This window comes from Euprymna scolopes, chromosome 41 (assembly GCF_053919585.1).
Source record: "Euprymna scolopes isolate OS-2025 chromosome 41, ASM5391958v1, whole genome shotgun sequence".
Taxonomy (NCBI): domain Eukaryota; kingdom Metazoa; phylum Mollusca; class Cephalopoda; order Sepiida; family Sepiolidae; genus Euprymna; species Euprymna scolopes.
In genome coordinates this window covers 73,255,614-73,268,498 of record NC_136522.1, presented here as the reverse complement: position 1 = coordinate 73,268,498, position 12,885 = coordinate 73,255,614, and the positions used below count along the sequence as shown (strand labels likewise).

Genomic DNA, 12,885 nt, shown 5'->3' with positions numbered 1-12,885 from the left:
AGGGTGGCTGGAATGACATCGGTCGAACTGAAGAGGACCAGCCAGAACCGGGTCTGTTGGAGTAGCGTCGTTGCGGCCCTATGTTCCCAAAGGAATCAAGAGGCCTAATGAATGACGTAATTCAAATTTAACATGTGACTTTTTAATCTTCTTCTATGACTCCATGTGACTTCTCGTCTCTGCTGTGACGTCACCCACGTCTCTATAATGACCTTAGCTCTTTACAACTTGATTCCGTCTCAACGAACTTATAAATTCTTTAGCTTTTGATGCGAAATATGAATCTACTAATTTACCAAACTTCCATTACTATTGATTACTATATTATCCTTTTGACTACTCTATACTCTTTAACCCTTATCCTTGAGTGGCCGATCGGCCTTGATAAGTGGTGACGCCTATGTAAAAAAAGAAAAAAAAAAATCGATGTAACCCTAAAAAAAAAAAGAAAAGTGTACGGCACAATCACCAGATCACTGAAGTTAAGTAATGTTGAGCCTGGCCAGTACCAAATGGGTGACCATTTGGGAAGACTAGGTGCTGTATGTATCTTCTGGGAAGGTTGGGTATGGGGCCGGCACCCTAACCCTGTAAAAAGAACTCCTCGCTACAAAAACATCTACAAAAGTTGTAGATGGCCTATGCCCCCCCAGGGACTCAAGGGCTATGGGATAGAACCCTCAAAAAAAGGGATAATCCGAGGGTGCTAATTCAGGAGAATATGCAGTTTTAGCTCTGAATGAACAGAAAAAGAGGGAAAGGAATAACACTCAGGATGAGAACAATAGTCCGATGAATACAAATAAATAATACTAAATGGTTTTGTAATCCTTGAAATAAGGGATAATCTGCGGGAGGTAGGCCAGGAAAATATGCTGGGTGAGGCCACAAAATTATCCTAGGAACATTTTGTTTGCCATCGCATTCTTTTCTTGATTATTTTAAGTTTACCTACATAGTTTGCTAAACATTCTTTCTTTTTTTTTTTTTTACACAGGCATCACCTCATTATCAAGGCCAAGAGGCCACTCAAGGATAAGGGTTAAACAGTATACAGTAGAAATTGGACAATATAGTAATCATTAGTAATGAAAATTCGGTAAATTTGATAACTTATATGGAACGGCTCATCAAGAACTTATTTACGTTAGACTTGAACACAACCATATTGTAGTCAGCTGGAAAGCAGGAAAACGGAAGACAATTCCACAGGCGTGCAGTTCTAAGAAAGAAGCTTTGTTCATGGAATCTACGTTTAGGTTTAGGCACAGATAAAGAGTGGGGGGAATTATTGATAGTGTTTTCAGCTAGACGAGTGTTTCTTGTGAAAGTTTGGCGAGGGGGAAACCATAGATTGAAGCTCAGTCGAACACTTTCCATGAAAATAACGATACATCAGAGACAAACTTGCAACATCTCTTCTGTGAGATAGAAGTTGCAGGGAAGAGAAAAGGGCATCTCCAACGAGGCTACAAAGTCTATTTTGAACTCTATCAAGGCAGGACAAGTCCTTTCTAGCTGCTCCTGTCCAGATGTGGCAACAGTATTCCATCCTTGGACGTACCTGGCTCTTATATAGATAGAGAATTGCATCAGCAGTAAGATATCTACCGGATCGATAGAAAGATCCGACCATTTTTCTTCAAAACAATGTATAGTGATATATAAATGCTTATGTAAAAAAATAATATATATATATATATATATATATATATATATATTTATATATACTTGTTTATTGTTATATAAACATGCTCACATCCCGCTGCTACAAATAGCCACTTGTTTCAATCAAACAACAGATATCATCAGGCAGCGACTTGACTATTCAAAAGTTCAATGAATTCATTGAACTTTTGAATAGTCAAGTCGCTGCCTGATGATATCTGTTGTTTGATTGAAACAAGTGGCTATTTGTAGCAGCGGGATGTGAGCATGTTTATATAACAATAAACAAGTATTATCAGCTCTTTTTATTGAGCACTATCTAACAACCTCGTTGAATTCATTAGTCCATTACTTTTGAATATAAAAAAACCCGAGTATATATATATATATATATATATATATATATATATATATATATATATATTATTTTTTTTAGATCTTGGACCATCTTCCAATCATAGGATTTCATTGGATTTTACTTGTGCAAATGGAAATTCAATTAACTTTCTTGAAGTTATATATTTGGATTTTACCGTCATTGGATTATTTATCTTCCACCAGATTAATCCATTCAAATGTAATCACCTTTTTCTTCCCCATATTCCCTCTGCTTCACTTTTTTGTTATCAAGTAAGATCTTTGACTTACTTGTTGTTTCATCAAATACTTTTGTATGCAAAATCCGATCTCGCATTTTGCTAATTCCTACCCTCTGATGAGAAGGAAAGTATTTCTTCGAAACTCCGCGGATTAAGGACTATCCACTTATCAAGTGTTTCCTTTTCAGATTAAATATGTTTTTAACTCTTTTTCAAACTGTTTTTAACATGTTTTATTAACTGTTTGCTCGTATTATAAGCTCTATCTCCTATTTGGTTTTATCGAGCTTTTACATCTGGTTGAGATTACTTCATAAATATTAATTCTTTAATATTTATAATATACTTTAGTTTTACATCTTGGATCATTTTGGTAAATTTAATTGTAATTTTTGTTTTATTTTTATTTTATTTTATTTTATATATATATATATATATATATATATATATATATATATATATGCTATTTCTTCTTATGAGTTAAGGGTATAATAGATTCACTGATTGATATAATAATTAAGTGATTGATTTTGCAGTAAGATACTGTCAAGAATTGTATGAGTCAACTGAATTAAAGGAATAAATTATAAGATGGTCAACACCATAAATTTTGGAATATAACTTTTTGTCATTTATTCTCTATATTGCTCTGTAATTACATTGAGCTTCTTAAATAAGGATTGATATATATTATAAGAAAATATATTTCTACAGATATATATATATATATATATATATATATATATATATATATATATATATTGTTTGAATTTATGGTTAAGTGTCACTTTTAGTAATTTAGAACTGCTTTAACGCTTCACTGCTCACTCATTTTTCGACCAAATTTCAAAAAATTATTACAGTTTATAGATCATTTTCTTAGCTATATCGTGAAAAACATTTTTCAATTTTCGTTCAGTAAAACAAAAGTTATGATGAATTTTCTGGTGGTCAAAATTGTAAAAAAATGTAAGGAGGTGAGCGACGTTTTTTATGACTGGTTTCCATAACAACCACGTTGCTTCAGTGACTACTGTTGCTAACAATTCACTGCTGTCACAAAAAGAGAAGTAACAAATGAAACAGAGAGAATGAAAGCATGAAAGGGAGATAATTGGGGGGATTTTATTGAAAGCAGACGAGTGCCGTACGTGGTTATTACATACGTGTTTATGGGGGCAAAAAAATAAGACTAAAATTAAACAAAGAGCAAGTGAATTTATTGGAAGCCTGGATGGATTACAATAGAAAAATGCAAGCATGAAAAGTAATATGGTTAAGCTTAAACATGCAAAAGTAAAGGACTAGTTGTAAAAACTGGAAAAGAAAAGAAGATATTCTAGTAAAAAATATAATAAATTTATAACTTAAAATATTGCAGCATTAAGAATTTTTTTAAAAAATTCAATTTCTAACATTTTATAATGAATTCTTAATATATTCTTTATTCCTTTTTATATATACCAATCCTTATTTAAGAAGCTCAATGTAATTACAGAGCATTTAATGAATAAAGGACAAAAGTCTATATTCCAAATTTCATGATGTTGACCATCTTACAATTTATTCCTTTAATTCAGTTGGCATTCACAATTCTTGAGAGTATCTGTTTCGTAGCACAAAACTATTCACATAATTATTATATCAATCAATGAATCTATTTTGCCCTTAACTCATCAGAAGAAATGGCAACAATCAATCCATCAAAAGGAAATAAAATTCGTTTTGACATGATTAAAAATTTGAAAATTGGAAGAGAAGCTGCAAATACCTTATAGTTTGCTTACATTATGCCATAAGCAAACTATAAGGTATTTGCAGTTTCTCTTCCAATTTTCGGATTTTGGAAAAGAATGTAAAAAAAAAAAAAAACATGATGTCTTTGCTATTGCGTCCATTGCCAAACCGTAAAATGTTTAAATTAGGGCTAGTCAATCGAAAAGAGTGGATAACTTTTGAAAATATTGGCGAAAGAAAGCGACCCCTCCCTGTAGAAGTGCCCAGTTGAAGATGAAGGAATTAATGTTTTTAGCTAATTTTTCGATATTTGTCATCCGAAGGGTCGAGCTTCAAAACAATTCGATCTCGTGAAAATCTGTCGCCTCTGTTGAAAGTTTTAGGCAGACATACATACATACATACATACACACATACATACATTTAAACAGACAGGTGAGATTTATATTATAGACTAGCGGGGGTACCCAGCATTGCCCGGGTGTTTGGAGGTGTGTGTGCTCTTAAATCAAAAAAAAAAGTTTTGGTAGGTAGTTAAGATCGAACCCGAAGCCCCGAGGTGAAGTTGGAAAAAAAACGTGAGACGTTAACTGCTCGGCCAGCAAGAAAGAGTAAGTGAAAGATGTTTGAATTTATTTAAGTAGAATTGACAGGAGCCCGCTTAATGAGGTCAAATAGAAGTTGCAGAGTTAAGATTTATGACGACGTAAGCAATGGCTATTCAGCAGTTAACATTTTCTGCGGGGAAATTTTTAATGAGGTGAAAACCCAACTTTGGGGAGGAAAAGCAGCTCCCCCCCCCATTTATTAGGGGAGTGTTGTTCAAATGAAAGCAATTGTCTGATATGACGGTGAAAAGCCGATATTGAGCAAACGTTTACATCACTTTCTGGAGACCACCCAGCCAATTCAAATACAGTTTCGCTTTTTTATACCGAATAGCGAAAGAAACACACGACGATCTAAAAATCTGGAAAAAATAGCGTTTAAAAGTCAGGCAAATTAAATACACACATGACCCCCGCTGTTAAGTCGTACAGATTATCATCTAGACAGCATATAAAAAGTTTTAAGAAGGCATGAGCCGACCGAGAAGCCCGGCGAAAAAAGCCTTTGGCAGACATACACAAAAATGTGTAGACACACACACACACACACACACATACACACACACACACACACACACACACACACACATTTTCGCTTTTATATATATACTAGCGAGGGGTACCCGACGTTGCCTGGGTGTTTGGAAGTGTGTGTGGTTTTGGGTAAATAAAAAGAAAAATCGTTGGTTGTTAAAAAAAAACGAAGCCTTGACGCGCAGTTGGAAAATAGTAAAGTGTGAAAAAAAACAAAAAAACAGGTGTCCGTTTTTGACGAGTTATTGACTTTTAGTGTGGGACAGTGTTTTATTTAACGCGAGTCTATTTTTTTATACGAAAAAGCTTAATGCACATGCGGCGATGGTACGCAATAGCTATTTAGCAGTTAACATTTTCTGCGGGACAGTTTTTAATGAGGTCAATAAACCGGTTTGTTTGTTTTTAACTAACTTTGGAAAAAAACAGCTCCCTGTTTATTGGGGGAGTGTCTTGTCTCGAAATGAAAGCAACCGTCTGATATGACGAAGCCGACATTGACCAAACGTTACATAGCTTTCTAGAGACCACTGGCCGTGGGCCAGTATTTCGAATCGAGTTTCGCTTTTTATTTTATACCGAAAAACGAATGCAACACGTGCAGATCCGAAAATGTCGAATAATTAACGTTTCAAAATTGGTCAAATTAAATAGAGAGGCGACCACCGTTGTTAAGTCATAGATATTATCATTTAGACGTGATATAAAAAGTTTTAAAAATGAGCGATGGCTTCGAGAATCCGTTGGAAAAAAGCCTTTTGAAGACATACACAAAAAGCGAACACACATACACACATACATTTTCACTTTTATATATATAGATATAGATGAAAGAGTCCGCTGTGGAATTTCCACAGGTCCTGCTTGTAACAATAATATTAAAAAAACTAGCAAAATACATTAATACAATAATATGGTGTGTGTGTCATCTAAGCTTCAGCCTCTGTCCCATCGACGAAATGTGGCATCCCTCCGCCTGTTTTACAAGTATTTTAATAGTGAATGATCTGACAAACTACAAGTACTCATACTCTCTCGACATAAATACCCCGACCAACCCGACAAGCAGCTAAATCCCACCCCTTCACAGTAGAGATCCCTAAGTGTAAGAAGGCATTCTACTCCAATAGTTTCTTCCCCCAGAACTTCTAGACTTCTGTTTTCCCAACTGTACTGACATGCAGAAGTTCAAGTGTAATGTGAACAGACATCTTGCTGCTCATCTCCCTTCATAGTATACCTCCAACTTATGTCCCCGATAATTGCTTCAAAGTCGCACTGTGATTTGTTTGGGGTGAAAATTGAATAAAAAAACAAAAAAAAAACAACACTTTTTGTACAACTGCTAATCTCAGGACAGAGACACGTTTTAATGAAAACTGAGAGTGGATTAAATGCGCCCCCAGATACATTCCTGGAAATTTTTACATCTTGGCAATAACATGGTACAACAATTACAAATGATAATTGGCTAGTTTGAATCAAAAATTAAAGAAAACAAAACAAAACAAAAAAACAGAAAGAGAGACACAAAATTGACTTTTCCTTACCTGGCATCAGAAGCAAAGAAATATTCGACTTTGTTATCGGGTCCGGTTGGATGAAATTCTGTGAGGGCATCCGATTGTCGTTGAAGGGGTTCAATGTATCCCCTGTGATCTGAAAGACAGAAATGAGGATTTATAGAAAATTAAAAACAAATTTGATGTACCCCCAAAATGTACGTGATGAGACTTTGTATTTTTATACTCTCATAGTTTTTGATGTCGTTATATATTTATTAAATTATATTAAGAATTTAAGATTTAACGGCCAAAAGACCTGACGAGTGCAAAATTGATTTTAATAAACATTTGTATTCATCAAAATAAAATTGAAATTTTTTTTTCAAAATCTTGAATAATAAAATATTCTTCTTCAGGAAATGCAGACAGTTTTTTAAATTTTTTCTTCTTCTTACATGTCATGGTGGAGATAACACCTGGCACGTCCCCAGAGGTTGGAAATTGAGATTGAATGATGTATAAATGTCCGATAACAGTGTTAATGCTGGTCAAATGCATGAATCTAATATATAAACGGCTATATGTCTGTCTGTCTGTCTCCATATTTTCAAACTCTATCTCCTCCGAAACCAAAAGTCACAGAGCGGTGCTAAGGACCTCAAATGATTGGATTTTTTATGGGCCATTTTTTTTTTTATGGAGGTGGGGGGGGGGTCTTTAGCAGGTTAAAATTGTTTTTTAAGGGGTCAAAAAAAAAAAAAAAACGTTAAACATTTTATACACTCATTTAAGTTTATTTTTCATTTTTAATCAGTTCATAAGCGTGTCACATTAACGTCACCAGCTTTGAATGCTAGAGTTTCGGTTTCGATTCTAGCTGATGGCATCTAAATACTTATTTTTACTTTTGAAATCATGACTCCATAATCTATCTATCTATATATAAAAGTGAACGTGTCTGTATGGCTGTGTGTGTGTGTGTGTGTGTACATTTCCCTACGCAATAACTCTGTCAATTTTTAGTCTACAGACTCAAAATTTGATATACAGGTTACTGAGATTTGGGAAAATCTATGTGATCTATTTTCAGCCAGAAATTTGGCGATTAAGGGGTCAAAGTTCAACGATTTGACCTTTGAGAACTCTACCAAACTCCTCCGACAATTTTGGGTCTAAACACTTGAAATTTTATATATAGATCCCTTGAACATGGATCTAACTTAATAACTTAATTTGAGCCCAAAACAATAAATATTAAGGGGTCATAATAGGGGTCAAATTGAAAAAAAATTGACCGCTTTTTTTTTTTTTTTGCTCAACATACACCTCCAAAACCCCGGGCAACGCCAGGCTGAAATGCTAGTCTATCTATATATCTATAAAAGTGAACGTGTCTGCGTGTGTGTCTGTGTACATTTCCCTACGAAATAACTCTATCAATTTTAAGTCTACAGACTCAAAATTTGATATACAGGTTACTGAGATTTGGGAAAATCTATGTGATCTATTTTCAGCCAGAAATTTGGCTGTTAAGGGGTCAAAGTTCAACGATTTGACCTTTGAGAACTCTATTAAACTTCTCTGACAATTTTGGATCTAACCACTTGAAATTTTAGATATAGGTTCCTTCGACATGGATCTAACTTAATAACTTGATTAGAGCCCTAAACAATAAATGTTAAGAGGTCATAATAGGGGTCAAATTTAAAAAAATTGACCGCCGTTTTTGTTTTGTTTTTTGCTCAGCATACACCTCACAGCCGGGCAACGCCAGGTACTCATGCTAGTAATATATACAAAATCTGGGCAAATTAAAATATTATAATCAACCGCTAATCAATAATTATTTGAAATTAATTGATATTACGAATTTAAGAAAGAAGAATATTTTATTAAAAAATTTGAAAAAAATTTCAATTTTATTTTACTCAATAGAAATGTTTATAAAAATCAATTTTGCACTTGTCTGGTCTTTCAACCGTTAAATTTTAAATTCTTAATATCGAGTGCTTTTCAAACAGTGGATTTACTATTAAATTATATTTAATTTTGAAGTAGGCAAAAAAATTCCCATAGTTTTGCAAACCTGTGGATCCAAAATAATGTGGCTTCCAATTTAACTTTTTTAAAGTTTTTTTTTTGAATTCGACTTTTATGCAAAAAGCAAAAAAAAAAAAAAAATGCTTCCTACTTTTTATAGTTGTATATTAAATTTTATATTTTTATACATTTATTAAATTATATATTTTATTTTTTTTTAATTAAATATTGTTTATCAAATTCATAAGTTTTAAAATAGGCAAAATAAATTTGTCAATAATTTTTAATTTTAAAAATTTGTGCCGCTTTCCAAAAAAAAAAAAGGTTTCTATTTTAGCTATTTTAAATTATTTTTTTTTCAAATTTGTTTTTTTATTAATTTGATTGGTTTGATAAAAAATATGCAATCACAAATGTGGTGTTTCTATTGCCAATATTTTTCGTTTTCGAAAATTTTTAAATGATGATTTTATATATTTTTTAAGTTTGATGATTTAAAAATTGATGATTTTAAAATTGATGATTTAAAAATTGATACTTAAAAAAATTGTGACTTAAAAAAATTGTGATTTTAAAAGAAAGTTTATGACTTAAAAATAAAATTGTGATAAAAAATAGATGAGCTTTTCTTAATTAAAAAATTTCTAATTAAAAAATTTCTAATTTAAAAATTTATAATTAAAAAAATTATAATTAAAAAATTTATAATTAAACAATTTATAATTAAAAAATTTATAATTTAAAAATAAGATGTTTTTTAATGGATATTTATTTTATTATGAACAACTGTTTTTTTTTCAGATTTCACCAAAAATTATAAAAATGGTGGAATTCACTCACCAACCCCAACCCCAACCTATCTATATAATGACCACTAAGTATCTTATATTTCTACAAAAATAAATAAAAAACAAACATCTTAAATAAATATAAAAAATAATCTTTAAAAATAATAGTTTATTGACGCATATAAAAAATTAAAAAAAACAAACTTCCCGAAACATTTTTAATGAGGATGACAAATAAAGTTGAATTCAATCCTGTTAGTTCAACAAAAAAGCGTTAGTGTAAATAAATAAATAAATAAATAAATAAATAAAAATAAAAAAACAAAACAAACTTCCCAAAACATTTTTAAAGGCAGGGTTCAATCGTTTATGAGTTTTTAAGTTAATTCACAAAAAATCACAACAAGCAATTATTTTTGCTCACCAACACCAGGAAAATTTTTTTTTTCCAACACAAAAAAAAAATACAAAAAATATAGTTTCATCAAAAAATTAGTATTGAATAGATTAAAAAAAAATTAGCCTTGTGCCATACAGGGTAATCTGAAGAATGAATAGTTCAAAGCAAGTTAGAGCTTATATAACAGTTTCTCAACCAGGGTGCCATTGAACCCTGGGGTTTCTTAAGATCTTGTTAAAAGTTTCTTCAAGGGATATGGCAGATTAAAAAAAAAGGGAGTGTTTATTTCTCTTTACTCCCCCCCCCCCACACAAAATGATTATTTTCTTGCCCACCCCTCCTATTCACAAAGCCGTGTCTGATTGGTTAAGGCGATTCTCATTGACCAATCAGCAGACACCTTAATTGTCAGGCTGAATGCAAAAAACAAAAACAACTTAGTCTTTCTCTTTCTGAATACAAAGTCGTCAATTCAACAAGTAAAGAAACTTCCCCCCCTTTAATTTGAATACGATTATCTTAATGAGGGCCGTTTGTTTCTTAAAAAAAACTTTATAGTTTTGCATGAACTTTTCTTTATTATTTGTTTAATTTAATATAATTCAATAAATAAATTATCCTTATCTCAGTCTTGTGTTTATTCTGTACTTTTTTCTTTTAACATTTTCAAACTTTTGCAAGTGAGAATTGAAACACTTTTTGCCAAAACATTTTATGAATTTTCCCCCTCCCCTTCCTCCTCCTCCTCCTCCTCTCTCTCAAACTCATTCACTCGCATTCATAACTGCTTTGTTACACCTCAGTTGTTATCACACTCACACACACACACACACACACAACTACACATACACCATATCACACCACACACACACATACACACAGATACACCATATCACACACAACCAGACACACACACACACACACACACACAAACACACACCATATCACACACCACACACACACACACACACACACAATATCATACCACACACACGCATAATTACACACCATATCACACCACACACACTACTTCACACCATACACACACATACACTACCTCACACACACACACACTACTTCCCACACACTACTTCACACACACATGCATCACACACACACTACTTCACACCACACACACACACACACTACTTCACACCATACACACACACTACTTCACACACACTACTTCATACCATACACACACGCACACTACTTCACCCCCCCCCATCCACAACATTATATATAATAACTAATGTTCGCCAGTCTTCACAATGATATATAAAATCACAAAAAGCAGATTTTTTTTTTCCTTTGGCACCAAAGCCGGTATTCGTGCATCGATACAATTTTTTTGGTTTTCAGTTGGGACATGGGGAGAGTGCATAGCAGGGGCAGACAAATGCAATTTCAGGACCAAATTGAAAATCAAAAAGGTTTCAGAATTCTGAAATTTTTGAATGCTTATTTTTTTTTGATGTTGAGAAAGTTTGTTTGTTTTTTTTTTTTAAATAGATATAAGAAACTTGTAACACAAATTCTCGTTTCTTTTCTTCTTCAGAGAAGAAGAAAAAATATTTTTTAGTATTTTTAAGTGAAGTCCAAGTACTATTGCATCCTTTGTTTATTAAATCGTTAAAATTACAAAATACAGTAGAACTCCAGGATACGATGGCACTAGGATACAGTTTTTTCAGGCTACAATGTAGAATACAATTCCCCCCCCCCGGTTATGGTGTTTGTCCTCGCCTTACGGTGTTATTTATAATGTTATTTGATTATATACATGTTTATTATATACTGTACTGTATTTTGTTACTAATTTTTAATGCCGTATTTCAGGGTTCTACTGTAGTTTAAAAAAAAATCACCCTCCCTCCCCATGTTAAGAATGGCTTTCTAAATAATAAAATCATTTTATCCCAGTATCTCCTCTGCATAAGGATCTTTTTTTTTTCTTTCCATGTTTTTAAATAATAATATATGACACATGCAAATCTCCACACTAACGTAATGTACTTGCAATAACCCTTATCCCTGAGTGGCTTCCGGGCCTTGATAAGTGGTGATCACTGTGTAAAAAAAAAAAAATAGTTTTCCCAAACTTTACATGCATTTCAATAAGGTATGCTCATGTTTTCTTGAAAATAAATAAAATGGCTATTTTGTATAAAAAACGACAGCAAAAAAAAAAAAGTCTATTTTGCGTTATTATAGGTTTTATATATTTATTTTAATTTCAGAAATGTGCTTCAAAAATATTTATTTTCATACTTTATTAAAAATAAAATATCGGAGTTTCTATTTTATAATAACTAAGGAAATATTGAATTTCAAGTAAAAAAAATGTACCTATGTAATTGTCATGTTGCAAACAGTAACATATCCAAAAATTATGGAAAACTATGAAATAGAAAATAATAATCCTTGAAAAACAGTTTTCGATAAAGTTTAGATGAGGAATAATATTTTATCCGACATTTTGAATTACGTTCATTGTGTGACCTAAGCACCAGGACTTAATTATCTCCCCTGCCAACTTGTTTCTTTTTAATAAGCATAACAGTGATTTTACAAATTTCTTTTTTCACTAATAATTATTTTTATACCTCATGGTTTGTAATAAGTTTTGGATGTGTTACTATTTGCGACACTACAATTACGTAGGTACCATTAGTTTTACTTGAAATTCAATATTCTTTTGTTATTATAATATAGAAGCCCCACCCATCCCAAATGTTTATTTTAAAAAAACAAAAAACAAAAAAAAACGCTCTATTTTATGTTTTAAGTTTCATATATATATTAAATAAAAAACTTTCTCAAAAAAAAAAAAAAAAAAAAAATCACGCATTCTGAAATTTCAAAATTCTGAGGAATTATTAGGAAAAATTTTTTTTTTTTTTCGATTTGGCCATGAAATTGCATTTGTCTACCCGTGCTATGCACTCTGCAAATATCCCAACTAAAAAAAAAGAAAGAAAAGTAAGCGCCACAAAGCCAACTGAG

General features: G+C 32.1%; 1 protein-coding gene across 5 annotated transcripts in view; it reads right to left on the bottom strand.

Annotated features, from left to right (window-relative positions):
* Nucleotides 1-12,885, bottom strand: part of LOC145266630 (glutamine--fructose-6-phosphate aminotransferase [isomerizing] 2-like) — a 180,626-nt gene that overhangs the window by 44,234 nt on the left and 123,507 nt on the right. For all 5 annotated transcript variants that reach the window (XR_013864769.1, XM_080122550.1, XM_080122547.1 and 2 more), the window contains one exon: nucleotides 6,697-6,805. Coding sequence is in view for 4 of the 5 variants with exons in the window: in XM_080122550.1 (XP_079978676.1) it covers nucleotides 6,697-6,805 (109 nt within the window). In the remaining variant the exon portion in view is untranslated. The remainder of the gene's footprint in view (nucleotides 1-6,696; nucleotides 6,806-12,885) is intronic.